Genomic DNA, 18,319 nt, shown 5'->3' with positions numbered 1-18,319 from the left:
GCCCTGCTGGCACCGCATCCCACATGGCGCCCATTTCTGCACTAGCGCCACCACCCACCTTCCCAGACTAACCCCGCTCATGGCACGGACCTTTTCATAAAAAACAAAACAAAACTGGAACCGTCCACAGAGCAGAGACTGAACTCCAAAGCACGCAAACACGATTAATACCCCCAGCTACCTAACCTTCCCCACACCAGCTTTCCTGGCTCCTCCGAAGGCCGAAGGGAAGAGGGCTTTTCCAATGTGAAATGATCTCTAAATGCCAAGAGGTATTTTTGAATAGGATCATCTAGGACTTGAAATCCGAATCCAGAGGAAACGGATAGATAGAAAAAACGGTATCGACACAGCCAAACCCTCCGGCACTGCAAGAGGAACTTCTTGCTGAAGTTAGCCAGCCGGCAGGAGACTAATCACACCTCACCAGCAGAATACCCAAGGAAGGGGAACCCGGCACGAGGGGGCGGGGGAGGAGCAGCTGCTCACTTGCATTTTCTCTCTCTCGAGCCAATCGTCCAGGGATGGGAGGTCAGTTGTGGCCTTTGGGTGATGTCCCAAATGTCCCTGTGATAATTTGCCCACCAGATGGAACTGCGCTCAGCGGCTCTGCGCTCAGCGGCTTCTGAAAGGATGGAACAAGAGACGGAGACAGAAAAAGAGGAAGGAGAAGACACTACCTGGTCTCTTCCATTCTGTACTTGTACCTCTGCTGGATGGCCCAACACGTTTTCTGACAAGTAGAGAATTTTCTGACTTTCCCTGGTGGGCGTCACAGCCAGCCCCCCACCTGAGCTCTCACTCTTCCTCGGTCCCCAGAGACGGAGGGGGCCGGAAGGGGCAGGGAGGGCACTTTCGTGTATCACTCTTGGAGCCTTACTAATTCAGTGCTTTAGCTGAAACACAGGGAAATGGGGGGGGGGGGGGGGTCTGGGGGGGAGGTCCTCAACGGCAGGTGGCGCCCCTGTGATTTGCTGCTCATCTTCCAGCCCAGGGGGAGGACCGGTCCCCTAACTCCCAGGGGCTGGTAGCCTCACCTTAGGAAACTCATCCCAGTGACCGTGGGAAGAGGTGAGGTGCCCTGGCCCATCCGGTGCCTTTGATGACAAAGAGGTGGCATCTCCAGGGGGCGGTTGCCTCTACTAGGGTGTGGCTTTCAAGTTTGGATTAGAAGCTTCCCTGCAGGGAGGAGCCAAGGAGAAAGTGGGATCTGGAGCTACGCACATCTTGATTTTATATCCCCGGCCTGTCACCCACCAGTGTGGCTGTGACGTTGGGCAAGTCCCCCCGCCGCAGCAAACAGGAGCTACGTTTCTGTTATTATAGACAAGGGAGACTGTCAAGCTTGAACTTCTCGAAGGGCCTGACAAGCCAGCAACTATTGAAAGGCTCTTCAGTTTCTCTTAGAGCTAAAACATAAATAAAAAGGAAAAGAGAAGTTGAAAAGGGGAAACATACTCCAGAAGAAAAAGACTTGCCAAGACCCAAACACTGGGTCGGATATTTTTTCCACCGGATCAGTTCTATTCTGGATACAGTAGCCCTGGGGTATTCTAACCCAGAAAATTCTAATCTCTAGATTTTTTTTTTTTTCTTTTAATCTTTTGTAAGAGGTCACCTCGCGCTTTGTTCTAATCGCCTTTGGGACATCTTCTGGGTCTCTTGTCAGAAAAGGCCCGGAAGCCTGGGCTTAAAGACACAGAAATGGGGAAGATCCCCATGGCCACGAGCACAGAACACTGCTTTCATTTAATGAGGACTCACGTTGTACACTTCCCTGCTCCGTCTGTCTTCGAGTTCTCTACACTAAACCAGCCCACAGGGAGATGACAGGGCACAAGACCTGCTTAGTAAAGTCCCCTGATGCTTCCATACATGCGTTTACCTATCCTGTAACCATCAACAAAATCATTTGCCTCCCTTCAACAGATGGAGCTGTTTGTGCAAAGGCACAAACCCGGACACACTGCTTGGGCTTGGTGTACAAGTCAGTGCCGAAAGACCCCTGAGGACTCATGCTGGCCTGAGATGGAGCCGAGCATTCTCGGGGTCTGGCCTCCAGTCTCCAGAGATCCTCTGGTCGCAGTTGAGTGCGCTTGGCACATGTTTTCAGACATGGGTGGCTGAGTTGTTCTGTCTTGAGCACACGGTTGAGGGCCCTCGGAGCCGCCGGTCCCATGAAACCTCTTCCCCTGTCCCGGAGCACAGCACAGGGGCAGGTGCGGAAATCCTGGGAGAAGACCATCTCTCAGCACCCGGCCCTCCACCCACCCCATCTGAAAGGGCCCTCCCTCGCCCCTTCAGCTCGGTACCCTTTGGGTCCTTTTTATGGCCTCGGGCCACCTCTTCTTCCTCTAGACCTCTTCTGAGATCATTTTTCCAAAACGTCTCACCGGCTCAGTGTCTGGCCCCCCTCCAGCCTGAGGTCACCTTTAGATCCTCGACCTGTCTCTGTGCCTCGGGCAGGGGGGGGAACCCCTCTCCCCCAGGAAGGTCGGTGCTCCCCCCTCACCCTGTACCTAGACACCCTGGAATGTCGTCCTTTGTCCCACCCCGTGCAGAGCCCACACCCCCGCTGGGAAGCAGAGCCCTGGTCCCACAGCCCAGGTACACTTTGCAAGCACCCCCCTCCAGGTCTTGCCACTCTCCTTTTTCCTTTTTTCACTCTTCTCTCCCCAGGCCGCAGGAGTGTTTTTTCCAGAATGAAAAAAAATATTTTGTCTCTGTGTTTCTGGGAGACATTTTTGCCTGGATCTCCATACCTTTTCCTCTTTACCAGTTTTCATTATTCTGTTCGTTATCCCCTAAGGATTCAGACTTTTGAGAAATTTAAAAAGGCAGGGAAATGCTAGGCTCTTTCTGCTTTCCATCCAGTCACATCCTTCTCTTGCTTGAATTGGGGCAGGGGGTGGCGTACGCAGAGGGCAGACTGAAGAAAGGAAAGAGGAAAATTTAAGGAGAGAGAAAAATATTTATACTGCAGAATAATCATCCAGCCTCATTCATAACCTGCAGTCAACTTTGGGGGATAAAGTTCTTCCCTCTAGGAGCTCCTTCAAGGCCTGGGAAGGAGAGGGGGAGAGGGGATGGGGAGGTGGGGAAGGTCCCACTCCTCTCCTCGACACACACACGTGCCTCTTTTCTGGAATAAGTCCTCCCTCAAGTTAGCTGGAAATTGGTCCTGGGTCCCAGATCCCACCATGCTGAGCTGCTAAAGAGAGACAGCCCAGGGGCGGGTATAGAATATGCTGGGTGGGTGGGTAGAGTACGTGCGCCTGAGGATGTCTGGAGTTCAGTTCTGTGACCTGGTTTGGCCATAGCATTGTCTGGATCCCTCTCTCCCCACATGGGACCCCCAGTTCTGTCCCCGTCGCCCCTCCTTTTTCCCTGAGGGGGGAGACAAACTGCTCAGCACCACCCTCCCACCCACCAAGGCCGGAAGGGGATAGAAAGCAGGAGCTCAGCCAAGGGTGTTCTTCGCCTCTAGTTAGAGGAAACCGCCTTCCCCATCCTATTCTCAAAAGAGGGATTATCCAGTCTGAGGCACTGCCCAGATACAAAGTGTTTCTAGCATCGGAATCTTCCACAACTCTTTTGTTCCTGCCTTAGGAACGAGATGATACAGGTTCAAAACAAGAAGATTCATTTAGGACAGGAAAAAAAGGTTTAGGTGTGCAAGAAATAGTGAAGCCTTTTATTTTCTGTAAATCATTATCATTTCAATTTCAAGATCCATCCTACCAGGAATATAGGCAATTTCTACTTGGGTTGATGGTTTGGGCTGGGATCCTGGGACCCTGCACCTGCCCAGAGCGCCCCCCGGCCCTTCCCGCAGGGCTGCCCCGGGGCTCCTCTGCTGAAGCCCATCGTGCCATGTCCCATGCCCTCTGTGTGGAACCCCAGACTTCTACTCTGCTCTGTCCCCAACGTAAGGAAATGTCTTCTGACATGGGGAAGCCTCTTTCCTAGCCCTGCACTCAGAGTCACTGTGCTTCCTGTTAAATGAAATCCTCCTGTGTGCCCGGCTTTTGAAACAAAGAAGCAAGGAATCCTGTTGCCATTGTATTCCTCCCTTGAGGAAATGAAGCCAGAACCTGGGAGCTGCTTGATGTGAGACAAGAGGGAGGGGGAAACACGGGGAGGAGAGAGAGAAGCTGCTATACTGTGTCTTCCTCAGTCACACTCGCTTCCAGAAGGAGTTACAATTCCTGTTGTGATCAGTGAAGGGTAGAGCTTATCTTCTGTTCATCTTTTAAGTTTGGTTTAGAGTTTGTGATTTATTTCAGAAAATGTCTTACAGCAAAGTAATCCCAAGTGAAGATTCATTTGTGATATCCTCAGGACAAACGGATCAATCTCAAATATTATTATGCAGAATTCTGATTGGGAGCCATTCACGTTCCCCCGTTCCCTAACCAGTTGTACTATGTATGCCTTCTTTAAGATGCCACCTCTTACAGGAAGCCTGCTTTGACTGTCACGGTGCATACCAATCCTCACGCTCTCTGAATTCCTAGCACTTTTGTGATAATTCCTTGTATTTTTGAACAGAATCACATACAGTCATATTACGGTTCTTCCTCCAACCAGATTGCAGGATTTTACCGCCCCAGTTCACATTGCACAGCACTACCTAACTACAACATGAGATCCTTGAGGGCAGGGATCAAGGCTTTGCCATGCCCTGTCACTCTCCCAGGCCCTCACACAGAGTGGGGCTCCATAAGTATTTGTTAAATGAATGGATGAATGGATGGATGGATTGGACGGATTGGATGGATGGATGGATTGTACAGTCTTAACCAATTATCATCACCATTAGCTATTTCTTCTTTTTTTCCCCCTCTCAGCAATAATTCAGTGGAGAAATTGTTTCAAATTCACATTCACTCATGGAAAGAAAGGAATGTCCCATTACTTTTCTCCTTTCTATGGAATCAGTCAACTACAGAATGTTGTTTAAGGCACAGATTACTGTTCTACATAAAATGTTGAAACTTAGAGCCATAGATTATGCTAGCATTATGTGTATTTCTATTTCATACATTTGCAACTTATGCTGTTGATTCCAGAATGCTGGAGTTCTCCAAGGTTCCTCATTTCAAAACAAATTTCTGTCTTACTGAGGCCTTGCACTTGTTCTTTGCCTCAGGTGTCTGTAAATGATTCAATTTTGAGTCATTCATATAGGCAGTTTGTAGATAACAGATACTGGAAAACATTTTAAAGTCATCATATTCCAAGTGAGGAAAAAAATCTGTATTTATCCTGAATGATTCCAAGTGATGAATCCTTAAATGACCTTTAAAATTCATTTACTAAACGTTAACTCTTTCAAATGGGTTATGCGAGACATTTCAAAAAAATTCTTTTTTAGTTTTAGATTCTTGTAATGTATTTTTAAATTTATTTCCTAGAACAAGTCATACATAAAGGCAATACATAAAGGCAATGGGTGAGTGTTGGCTTGTGTGCCATCTCAAATTCACACAGCCATGTATGCACTGGCATTTTGAGACTGAATAGTTTTGTGTTCAGGGTGTGTGTGCACCACTCTTGTTCCTGCGGTTGATGTAAGTTCATAGAAGTGACGAGGCAAAAGTTGCCATTGGGGGTCAGTATTCTGTCTCTAGACCTCTTCCCAGATACTTTCCATTTACCTGGACCGCTACCCTCTGCCCTGGGCTCCCCTCACACACTGCATCCTTCCAACCTCCCCTCCAGCTCACCCCAGATTTGGGCTCCCCTCCTCTGCTCCTATTCTCCTCAGAGGCCCTTACGCAACACCGTGGTTTTGGATTTGCTGTTGATCCAACAAATATCTTTTGATCTCCTACCGCGTTCCTGGCACTGTGACAGGCCCATGAAAACAAAGAGGGAAAGAGGTCTCCCTCCAGGGGCTCTCGATGTGGGGGAAGATAGACAATGACACAAATGGGGTGACGGTTGATACCAGGGGATCACTGGAAGGCCATGTAGTCCAGTCCTGGAGGCGCAAGGAGTTTTCCAGAAAACTGATCCCCACAGCACAGTGGCCAAGGAATAGAGCAACCATGAGATCTCTCTGGGATTCTCAGGGCTAACTGGAGAGGAATTTGAGGGGCTGGAGCCCCACCGGGCAGCAGGCCAGGGCCAGAGGAATCCTGTTTTATGGCTGTTGCTGTGATCCATTCCTATGAGGCCAAGCAGAAAGCCCTTTCCAATAAAAATGTCATATCTAGGTACTTTGGGGTTCTCTAAGAAATGCAAGTCCATTTACTATCATTTTGGAAAATTCTTAATCTTCAACCAAGGTATCTAGTTATCCTACCCCTGTTCTCAGAGTGACTCAATTCTAAATGCTGTACCCTCATGAGACAGTGTGGGTGAATGATGCCTTAGTATTATTCTGAAAATAGTTCTGGCCTCATGGATACCATGAGAGAATCTCAGGGATGTAAGAAGGTCACTGGACAATACTTTGAGAACTGCTAACCTTGAGTACAGTCTTAAAATGGATTCTGAGAATGCACGTGGATTAATAGGGAAGGTATTCTACAATTGATGAAAATATCTGCCTTGGGCATAGGTGTAAGGAGTGGTGGCACATTTGTCATATATTTGACATCCCAACAAAACATAATTTCATATTTCCTAAGGTCATAGACATTCAAACTGTATCTCTAGTAATAAGATTGGTTTTAAAATAAATATTCCATCATCTGTACATCTATATGAGAGCTATCCATCAAAGTAGTCACCTTTAGAGTCTAGTTATTTTAATATCACTGTGATTAAAATTTTGGAGTTCTTTGTAAACCCCAAATACAAATCAAATTCATTACTTTGTAGGCAAACTTGATTTTGACCAAGATGATACTCAAGAATTGGACAAGTCACTTATCCCACCAGTCTTGGCTCCAAATGACTTCCAATTCACGAAAAAATTAAATCTGCCTTGAAGGATGCAAATGTGCTATCATGAAGGGTACTAAAATTATTCCACCAATAATTCGAGTGTCTATATTGTATCAGGTAGTGCTCAGTGCTGGGAATGAAAATGAGAGGCTGAGTTCCTGCCCTGAAGAGCTTATCATCTGCATCAGACAGACAAGGAAACCAGCTGTTAAATCCAGTACAGCAGATGCTCGAGTTGAGGGGAGGCCACTGTGTTGAAGGCAGCTAACTCACTCTGAGGGGAAGGGGACGAGTGAGGGAAGATTCCCCACAGGTACGTCTCCAGCTCAGTACTGAAAGACTTGAAGGAGTCAGGTGGCGGTGGGACGGGGAAGGTGGCACATAAATGAGGAGGACTTTCAAAAGGGACAGCACGTGTGAAGACCTGGCAACAGAAGAAGAAAGCATGGACCATTGGGGAGCTTGCAAGTCATCCAAAACTGTGGTGGCAGAGACTGGTGTGCGAAGAGGCAGAAATACACGCGAGGCCTGGGATAGACCAGAGCTTTGGGGTTTTATCTTGAGGGCCAAGGAGATCCACAGACCAACTTGTATTTTGGAAAGATCATTTTGAATTCCTACTATGCACCATGCACCATGCCCCAGGCCCATGAAAATGAAGCCCATGAAAACAATAAAAATATGAAACGGATCCATCCCTGCCCACCCGTGACCAGTTGTCGCATTGGGTTAGCCTGGGCGCAGTTCTTGGCTTTGGCTACTGTGGCAGCCACTTGGCCTTGCTTAGTCCTGCAGCTGGGAACTCACCTTTGACCTCATGGCACGCCTCTCTCACAAACAGGATGGGAGAGACATTGCAGACAAGTCAGAAAGAGCCACATCACCTTTACTGGAAAAGTGCTCAAAGCACATGTCCCTCGCAGCTGCATGATCTGGTGAAAGAAACTCAGGTTTGGAGCTGACTCACTTGGGTTCGAAGTGTCTTATTCTCTCTGAGCCTCAAAGTCTGCATCTACAAAATGAAGAAACCCAACTTGTTTCGTTTGGAAGACCAAATGGCATGTTTGTAAACTGCCTAGCAGAGTACCTGGTAGGTAATAGGTGCTCAAAAATGGTGGGCATTTTATCTCTACCCATCATGACAAGCCCATGCTTGGTGGACGCATAGCAAGGGCAAAATCAAATACAGCTTGAAGTGTTGGCACCCAAGGAGTTGTCCATTTTATACTGGCAGACTTGTCACAATGTCCACATTCAGTGTTTCACCTAGAAAATGTGACATGCTGTCCAACCCCCAACAACATGCAATCAGGATCAGATAAAAATAGGGAGGTGAAAGTAAATGCGCAGTAACCATACTGGGTTAAGATTCCTCTTCTTGGGTTGCTGTGGGCTCCCCCGCCCGCAAGACAGTGAGTTTCCATCAGCTCTGCCCCGATGAATGCCAGCCAGGCAAGCAGCCTGTCCCCAGACGACCTGCGGTCCTGAGTATAGCTCCCAACCCAGCCACTATGAACCACGTTTGGCCCACAAAAGAAAGGAAAACAGGAGAGACATTGGATTGGATCTTCTAGAAGGTCTTTGTTGCAGTTTTCTCCATCATTGAAAAAAAAATTACATCATCAAATAAAGACAATAGCAGCACAGCTTATTGAAATGTTACAAGCAAAGTTGCTTTTGTACTTTTCCTAAGAACATTATGAAATTCCCTCCTCCCCCGATCCTGCATTATTTTCTGTAAAATGCCTTTTTTTTTTTTTAAAGCACCATGAAATCCTACAGAGAGAAAAATAGGTAAAACACCTCCACACGTGGGTTCATCATTGTCACGGGGTCCCCTGCCTATGACTCTGGGATGGGTAAGAGACCAGAGGCTGGCATGTGGGTTGGTTTGCGTATCGCTTCTAGGCACCCCTGCACGTTCTCACTTCAAGCCCTGATGGCAGAGTGGAGGCTTCCCAGTTGTCCCGGACAGCACGAGACCGCTGTATAGATGGAGTGGGAATGCTCTCAAGGAGTTTTTTGGTTTTTTTGTAATGCACAGGGAACTATTTGAGATTTTTCACTTAAGAACTGAGAACAGAAAGATTCCAAATCTCTTAGGCACCTGTGAAAACGATCACGTTCGGTAAAATCAGCGACACCTCTTATTTCTCCTCATTGCCACTGCACCGATGTCACATGACTTGGGGACCGCCCTGGGAGGACTGAGGTTTCCGTGGACTGTGGGTGGGGTGGTGAAGTAAGTACAAAGCAGCTGGCTCCTCATGCAAGGACAGAGGCTGGGACTTTATTTACAGCCCTGGAATCAGCATGCTATTCCAGTGTTTCCATACGCAGAATTCACAGCACCCACAAAGCCAAATTAAAGTCACCTGTGTTTCAGAGAGTTGCCATCTGTATTTTCTAAGGCCATTACTAGCTCTTACACTCTGCCACCAAGAGCTCCCTCTGTTCACGCAGCCACTGTCTGCACACAGTTGCATCATAACTGTGAGAAAGAATATCACCCTCCCCCCTGAAAACATTAGTGGGATGCAGGAAGCAGAGACATGAAATGCAGTACTGGCTTTTTGTTATCTTATTTTTTTAGAGTCTCTGCATGTTTGTTTGTTTTCCTGTGCCTTTCCTGTGGTTCAGAAACCATAGTGCACATTGGAATGGTCTACATTCTTACCCAATACAGTGAGTAAAAATCTGCCCTACCCAAATTCTGGCCACATTCTCACTAACCCCCAAAACTAAGCATACAAATACATGAGCAGCATCGACAATCGACTCAGCCAAGAAGTATCATCTCAGAGGGAGGCAAGGGTGGTTTGCTAACGTCTGGTACAGCTAGGACTTTCAACATGGAACAGTCCTCACAGAACCCAAAGCAGCCATTTCCTCTGTGTGTGTGTGTGTGTGTGTGTGTGTGTGTAGGAGTCTGAGTAAGAAATGTCTGTCTATAGTATATGAATTCATAAAGTAATCAAAGGTAAACTTTACTACAATTGACTGCAAATAATAACAGCTTAAAATTCTTTAGTCTTAACATCATGCAAAAAATGCCCACATGGCATGAGTCCCCTAGGTGACAGTGTGCTGTAAGGTGACAGAGTGAGTCTACACAGGGCACAGACCTAATGTGGATACCAGGCTCCCAAATACATCTGGTCTCCATCAATCACCAAGAAAACAAATCCCAAAGGGCAAGAGACTAAGCTCTCATCTTTGCCTAAAATGAGTGGGGCCCATTAGTCAGTGTTTACAAACCCAGGTAGTAATGTTCTTAATAAATTTAATTAACTCATGGACCAGGGAGTGTTTGGTCAGAGAACTGCAGAACTAAAAGGGACCTTAACGATTAGCTGTGTTCCACTCCCTTGATGTGCTGATGAGGTAACAGAGATATAGGCAAGGGGCCTGAGGGGCCCAAGATCACAGTCTGGGACTGGGGAGCACAGACAAACAGTCGCAGTCACCTTAGCTGTAGGTCGGGGACACCCCTACCTACACACACGTAAGGCCGTTCCCCAAAAGTGATAAAGTCCTAGAGTCACTATTGGGTTAGGACTGGGCATTGAGCTGAAGTCTCTCCAAATTGTCCCTTGGTTCTCACCAGATCCGTTGTGGAGGAAAAATTCAATACCCAATTACCAGGAGAAACAACAGACCCTGCGTGCTGAAGTTACTGCCCCTGTGCTCTATCCGTGTGCAAAATCAAAACGTTTTCTCCAGGTTGATGGTGGCGTGGGGAGTGCAGGTTGGAAGGACGGGGCTGTGCCTATGCGTATGTAGAATTTGTAGCAGCTTTGCCTTATCCACGCAAATTCTACGTGTTACTTGGCCCCATCTTAAGAAGGTAAATTTCAAGCAACTCCAAAACAACTGGCCTCCCCCCAAATCTTAGCTTGTATACACGAAGTGAAGTCTCAGCTTCTCCTCTGGAGAGTACGTTATAGCTTGTCAAACTCTCTGCCCACAGAGCTAATGGATCAGTCGCCACAAAGGGTGGGCTCTTCTTCGACTTTATTCGTCAGGGCCTCGGCCACATCTGTACTTGGGGAACTCCCAGGCAAGGGCTATTTTCGATCCCTCCGTATAACTGTGATTTGACTCGTCTGGGCGAGCATTGACACACACACCAACGCCTGTTCTGTTTGGTAAAGTGTGCAGCTTAGAGCTTTGAATTGTTTTATTCCAGCTGTATGCCGAGTTCCTGCAGGATGAGCAAGTAAAGTGCAAAAGCGTGCTTTCAAAGGGCATTTTTAACAATACAGAAAGGATGCCACCTAGAGCATTCCCAGAACTAAAACCAAAATAATGTCCAATAAGCGTCTGCAAGGGCAACTCGTTAGGCCATGTTTACACAAAGACCTCATACCGTCTTGGTAGTAAAGATCTTCTCCCCACCTCTGTATGCTGTGTCCATGAAACTAGAAAGACACACATGCACACACAAACACACGCACACTCACATTCACAAGGGTGCATGACATGGACGCTGTAGCAAAGTCAAAAGCAGACTTTGGTCAGATAGACTTTGAATACCACCTCCACCACCTTCTTGCTATGTGCTCTTAGGTAAGTTACTCACTTAGCTTCCCTGAGCCTCTGTGTCTTCATCTGTATAATGGGTTTGCAAACACTTCCCGGAGAGTATTGCTGGGAGGTTTCAGTGAGCCCATGCCCATAAAGTGCCTCATCTAGAGCCTGGCCCATGGAAGCCACTGGATACAAGACAGGGAGGCCGCTTGGCCAGATTTGCCTATAGGGTCTAGAATTTTAACCCACTATTATAAAGAAGGTACCAAGTAACAGAGGGTGGAAACCCAAATGAATGAGATCCTTGGACAGTTTAATCAGGAAGCTTTTAACTTGACAGAATAAGAAAGTCCAAGTTATCTATCAATTTCTTAAAACACATTTTATGTCAGGCTGGAATGATTCCCATAGTAAGAACCAACACCCACACCCGCATATACATCGTTTTCCAAGTGTCTATTTATTACTATGTGGACACAGGATGTCACCAGTGAGCCACAGCCCCGTGGAGGCGTAAACGGAAACTGACCTCGGACAGGAGGGGTCTCATCAAACTTGATTCTTATTTGGCTCCTTCCCAAAAGCAATGCCAAAACTTTAAATAGAGCTTAAAATGGGGGGGCGGGGGGCAGGAGGGCTGCATGTGCTCTAGACAAGGGAGAGCTGTGCATTTTGGGGAAATGGGCAGGAAGAGGTATGCCGTGGTTCCAGTAGTCAAGGATGTGGTGGGTATAATTTTCCCTGAAAGTCCAGAAAGCATTAGATGGTTTCTAGAAGTCTCTGCTAGTCCTGTGATCTTGTGATAAATCTACTCTGTGTATTAGTTATGTGACATCTGCAAACAGTGGCACCGACCCTGGGAGGCCCATAACCAGCAACTTCCCAGTGTTGCCAGGTCCAAATGCTTAAGTGTGTGGCACAAATAGCTAAGTTTGAACCAGTATAATGGCCAGCCAACTCTGAAAAAGGCTGAGGCACACACAGGATGGTTGGCCTAGTACATGTTTTTCCCTTTCTGATAAAAATTCATTTAGAATCTTCCTCTCCAAACCTATGACTCGCCACTCCCCCCTTTCCTTCACTGGATGTTCTAACCTCATGGAACAATCATAATTATCACCACGTGTTGGTTACTGTTTGCCTAGAAACAATCAATCCCAGCGGTGTTCCAATTTTAGTGACTAGCAGGTGCGAGGAGAGAAAGGAGCAAAGGAAAATAAGTTATGCTTTCGGAATAAAGGAACACCCACACATGAAAGTGAAATCTTTCAAATACTTCTTTTAAGTATTATTTTTTTTAAATGGCAATAATGGCACTTAAGCTGCAAGCAATGAAAACAATTCAATCTCCTTGTACAAGGGTTGGTTGAGGGATTAATTTTCCTTTTGTTTGCAGATAGCAAGATTGGGCCTCGGATCACTATGTCTACCCTAAGACACCCAAAGGGACAAGAAGCCCTGAGATGGAATGATGCCATGGTCCTCCTTGGTGTGTCTCAGACATGCAGGATGTCTATAAAAATTTAGAATCAGCTAGACAGAACAGCAAGCCACCGGCATCATGCAAGGCAACAGTTTTGGTATTTTTCCCCCCCCCCCCTTATCAAAACAAATTGTAACAGAAGTTCCACTGGAAAAGTGAACATGAACATTTCAAAAGCCAGTTTATTTTCACCATTGCACCCACTGAGGAAAATGCATGATTTTTGCCTGTAACCATGCAGCGGCTGAGGCTGAGTTTTCACCAATGCTTGCAAGTTCTTTTGGACTACCTGCCCCTGTGAGAAAGACAAAATTCAGTAGGCTTCTGTCATTGGTTAAGGTAGTATCCACAGTGTGATATGTTTGTGATTTTTTTTTTCTTTTGTAATGAGGGAAGCAATTGCACCTTTTAATATGTGTGCTCTGATCTGCTTCCAACAAATTCCAGGTGCTCCCGGGTCCCAAGGACATTCATTTGGAGCTTAGAAAGGCTAGGTATGCACTGAACGGTTTGTATCAAAACTGGAGCTCAGAGCAACATTCCAAAATGTCCACTCTAACCCAAGTTACAAGTACCACTTCACCCCCCAATCCAGTCCCCTTCTGTGTGTGCACATATCACTAACGGTAGGTTCAGGAAATGACTCCATTTGAAAGACACACCTGTTCCTTTCAGACGGCTCGTCTAAGGAATAGCTGCCCTTTTCTACCCGCCATAGCGGGGCGGCGCTTCACTGGGGCACAGCGTCGCCTGGACGTGCCCTCGACCTCTGCGGCCGTGACCTCCTATGCCTGCGAAGGCTCCCTGGGTGTCCTGCGGTCGGTCGTGATGGAAAGTGACGTCCTTGTTCTTTGATTCCTTTTGGCAGAGCAAGCTTTCTCAGTCGTTTATGGCACAGTGAAATAGACTCTTCGATGCTATGTAATTTCCGACTCACGAGAAGTCTTGTTTAAGGCACGTGTCTCAGGGTGAATTAAAAAAAAGACAACATAAAAAAAACCCACAACGCTCGGTCAAGTCCAGTGTCCTTACCGTTTAGCTTCTGCCTTCAAGTAACGCGTTGTCCTCGCCCTCCCTGTCTTTGGTGTCGGCGGGGACCGCGCCATTCTCCATCTCGGCCTGCGGCTGGATGCAGTCCGTCAGCACGGCCGTGCTGGAGTGGTCCGGGTTGCACACCTTTTCCGCCTCCTCCTCTTTCTTCTCCTCATCCAGGGAGTAGTTCCGGAAGGTCCTGTAGATCTTCTGAACATCCTCGGGCAAGGTCCTTCTGATGTCCTTGTTCTTCCTCTTGGTGAGTCTGGAGGTGGACCCGAACTTGTTGATGATGTTGTCCTCGGAGGCGCCCTGCCCGTGTTTGCTGAGCTGCTCGGAGCCCTGCAGGCGCAGGTTGTTGGGCCGGTTGTTGATGCTGTCCTGGGACGAGGCCTTGAAGCGGCCCGCGTCCAGCGCGGCGAACACGGAGCGCTTCTCCGGGGAGAGCATGTCGAGCGAGTGTGCCCTCTGGTCCAGGCCCAGGCGCCGGCGCTCCATGCTGCGGAGGGTGGCCGCCCGCTGCAGCTTGTCGTGGATCTCCACGCTCAGCCGCCGCCGCGTCTCCCGGAACTCCGCCGTCACGTTGGCCTTCCACTCGGCCGCGTGCGCCTTGATTTCACCCACCTGGCGGAGAGACGGGAAAACAGCCGCGCGCTGAGGCGGTTCCGCTCCGCCTCGGCGATCCGCCCCAGGAGCGCAGCCCTCGGGTGTCCCCGCGGGAAGGAGGCGGGGGCGGGGCCCGCATGGCCCAGCGGGGAGGGCCGGGATGCCGCCTCTGCCCTCGCCCTTCCTGCCGCCTAGACACCCACCTCCGAATGGCTCGGGTCTAACGTGGCTCGGGAAGGCACACCTGCTGGGGAACCCGACGGAAGCTTGAGATCTGGAGACCGTGACTGAGGGAGAGGCGTTTGGCATTCTGGGGCAGAGGTCACTGTTTGGAGTCGGACAGGCCTGAGTTCCCGTTGTTTCCGCCCCCTTTTTAATCGTCTGGCCTCGTTCCTCCAGCATAACTCCGAGGCGGTCGTGCCTAGCTCACAGGGCTTTTCCTGTTACGTGAGGCAGGCATGCATCTAGCTTGTTGTTCAGCAGACACAAAGCAGGTGTTCAGCAGGTCCTTTGCCCTTCCCTGTCCCTCCAAGATCGATCTCTATCTGGGTAAGGTGACCCACCTGTCCCAGTTAGCCTGGGAATGTCCCACTTTTAAAAGGGAAAGTCCTCAGTCCTGGGCACACGGGTCAAGGTGGTCACCCTATATCTGGGCCGTGCTATGGCCTTGTGCTAACCCTGGTTTAAGAAGACCACCCCAGGGCACATGGTAACCAAATTTCCAGGGTCAAGGTGCAGGAAGGGGGCGTGTTCTGCCAAAGCCCACAGAACACACTTCCTTAGAGTGAAGTTTTGCATGAGGATCAATCCCAAATCTCTGGGCTCTTTTTCAGCAGGGCTATTAGTTAAAGTCTCATGCTTTCCTGTACAGATGAGTAACTCGGATTTTTGCATTGAGGAACGTCAGTATTTATGTTGTGGCTTTCTCTTTTGTTACAGCTGATTTTCAGCAGGTCAGTTAGCTATCTGGGGAATCAGACTGGAGAGTGCATTGACATGGCTTATGCAAGCCAGGAAAATTAAAGCATTGCCCCCAGGAGTGATCTGGGAGACGTCTCCACTCAACAACGCTCTCCTGGGGCCTTCCACATCAAATGACCGCGTTCTGGGAAGGGAACAGTCACCCTTAAAGAGGCTGCCCCTCATTGTGTTTCTTTGGGTTTTATCTCCTTTCCTTTCTTTAGCACTTTCCTTCTCTTTACTTTGCCCTCCTTTCTTATTTCTTTTCCTCTCTTTCCAGATGAACTACGTGGACATTTTTTTTAAAAAGCAAAATCTACCTTTCCTCCTTATGCCTTCCTTTTCTTGCCTCTGTGTAGGTTTCCATGCACATTTATTTGAGGAAGGAAAGGCTGTGTGCCCCTGGCCACAGAGATATACTTGTTTCTACAGATCTGACAACCAAGAGGGGGCATAAGTGAAAGGGACCCCTTGAGTTCACTTCCCCATGGCCAGCCACAGTTCAGTAACTTCAGTCTCATAGGGAATTGAGAAAAATTCACATATTTGCTGATTGGGGACAATTGCACACCTCCCTCAACTGTAATCTACCTCTGTTATGTTTGTTTGTTTTTCTTTTCATTTCTTTTTTAAAAATAAGTTGTTGTTTACTAGTCTTTCCAGGAGCTGTGGGCTGGTGGGTCATCAGATTTTCGCACCTGCCAAAAAAGGATCCAGAAATAACTACTATTCCATTTAGCCTGGCATTTAAAACAATTCCAGGATTCAAAACGAGGAAGCCTAGGAGCCCTCCATTTAGTAGGACACAGTCTAGCCCATAGAAGAGAGATAGGTAATTCTTAACACAAGCTTATCTGATCTCAGGAACATTCATAGCATCTGGAAGGGGGTCCTACCTCTTCTTTTGTCTTTTTGGACAGAACCCGTAGCCAATCTCCGATCATACTGAGGACAGCTGCAAAGTAGGCAAGGCCAACAAGGATCCAAAACCACACTAGGGGCTTATACCACTCCCGGTAATTGATGCCAGCGTTTCCCCCTGAAAACAACCAAACGTTACTTTAACCAGGATCTAGCATATGGTCTTCGCAGAGCAAACATATCCCAGTCTGTGTAGCAGAAATGTTGTCCATCACCATCTAACAGCTACTAGGCTTGCTGTAATACACAATGTGACATCGGTGGGATGGCAAGGAAAAGACGTGTCTCTTCCCTAAAGTAGCCTGACCTGTGGCTTAACTTCCTCTGAATCTTGACCACTAACCATAATACTCGTAACAAAAAATATTCAGTGGCCAACCTGATCCACCTAGTCTAAACCTGAGCTTGACGATGAATGACTTGAATTAGAGGACAACAGAGCAGGCCCAGGTGTCAAGTTTTTCTTAAACTGCCTTAAATTTAATAAAAATAAAATATCAGTAAATAATCCCGAATGGTTTGGAACTCTTGGAACCATTTCCTTCTTAAGCACACATGCATTTACCAAGAGATGAGTAGACGTATGGAAGTAATATTAGACTTAATGGTATTCCTGAGACTCGGACCCAAGCAATAGTGATTTAATGCTAACCAAGGGATGGTGTTTACATGATGCTAATCCATAGGGTCAGTTAGACTGAGCAATTAGAATCACCGCGCTAGAACGAAAAGGGACCTTCGAGGCCAGCTGGTTCAATCCCTTTACAAATAGGGATTACAGTAAAAATCCATCAGACCAAATTGACTAGTTGCCTGACTGCACTGACTGGCTGTCCCATTGAAAGGACCAGTCATGATTCCAAGTAATTAGCCTATTTATTCTAAGGCCTCCTACAGGCACTGCCTAAGGTAGCCATGCAAAAGGGATTCCAAGCCCAGCCCCCTCTCCTAAAGAAGTAAGGAGGCTCCATGAAGTAACTACCAGCCTTGCTCTCACCCTGTGAGATGTCGTTGCCCACTGAAGCAGGCAGGTGGCCATTTCTAAGACAACCAACTTGAGCCATAGATTGGTAATTACGGTACCACATGGTGGGTGATCACTGGACTTTCCCACTGGGGCATGTTTGTAACCTCATCTAGCATCCTTGAATCCATACTGAGCTCTTATGGTATCAAGAATACCTCCCAAAGGCAGCTGGGCAGGCACTGTGGCTTGTGGCTCTTTTCGGGGTGACCAAACCCACTTTGCAACGCCGCCCGCGAGGTCTCCATAGCTACAGCCACTTCTTAAAATTAGAATTCCAAATTTTGCTAAAGGGCTCTGTGGCAAACCACCCCCCCCCTCGGTTTGGTGTAGCTGCCTTGTTTTTCCCTTTCACGCAACTCTCCCCGCTCAGCTTTCTCTAGGATACAGTTGGAGTTTCTGCAACATTAAGTGGGGTTTGAGGTTCATTTCATCTCTGCGCTAGGCTAGAGAACTCTGCAGCTTTCTCCTTGGAGCTATCTAAAAATAAATATTTACCTTCACAAGTCACCATCACCCAAAAAAGATTGTCACTAGGGCGCGCTAGCGAACAAGGCTGCCTGTTCCTTTATCAGCTGCTAGCCTGGAATGCAGAACTCGGTGTGTGCTCTCAGTCAGGGTCCAAAATGCTTGTCATGTTGTTAGACTGTCCTAAGGTGAGTCAGCTACAAAATAAACCAGCACTTGATCCTGCATGGTGATCGCCGTTCTGATAGATACTTCTGAATTGATGCCCTGTCAAATCACAGCAACGATCAGCTCTTGTTCATGTATCTTTTTAAATGACGGGCATCCTTCCCTTTTGCTCTTAAAAGTATTGCCAAAAGGTTGTGACACACTTCCAGTGTTCTAAGGCATGCATTCTT

The 18,319-nt window shown here is 47.7% G+C and overlaps 1 protein-coding gene across 1 annotated transcript in view; it reads right to left on the bottom strand.

Moving 5' to 3' along the window:
• Nucleotides 1–13,945: 13,945 nt before the first annotated feature.
• KCNK10 (potassium two pore domain channel subfamily K member 10) overlaps nucleotides 13,946–18,319 on the bottom strand; it is a 130,095-nt gene continuing 125,721 nt past the window's right edge. The window contains exons 6-7 of the mRNA XM_068557255.1: nucleotides 16,405–16,547; nucleotides 13,946–14,566 (exon numbers count right to left, since the gene is read on the bottom strand). Coding sequence (XP_068413356.1) covers nucleotides 13,946–14,566; nucleotides 16,405–16,547 — 764 coding nt within the window. The remainder of the gene's footprint in view (nucleotides 14,567–16,404; nucleotides 16,548–18,319) is intronic.

This window comes from Eschrichtius robustus, chromosome 1 (assembly GCF_028021215.1).
Source record: "Eschrichtius robustus isolate mEscRob2 chromosome 1, mEscRob2.pri, whole genome shotgun sequence".
NCBI classification, from domain to species: domain Eukaryota; kingdom Metazoa; phylum Chordata; class Mammalia; order Artiodactyla; family Eschrichtiidae; genus Eschrichtius; species Eschrichtius robustus.
This window is presented reverse-complemented; position numbering and strand designations above follow the sequence as displayed.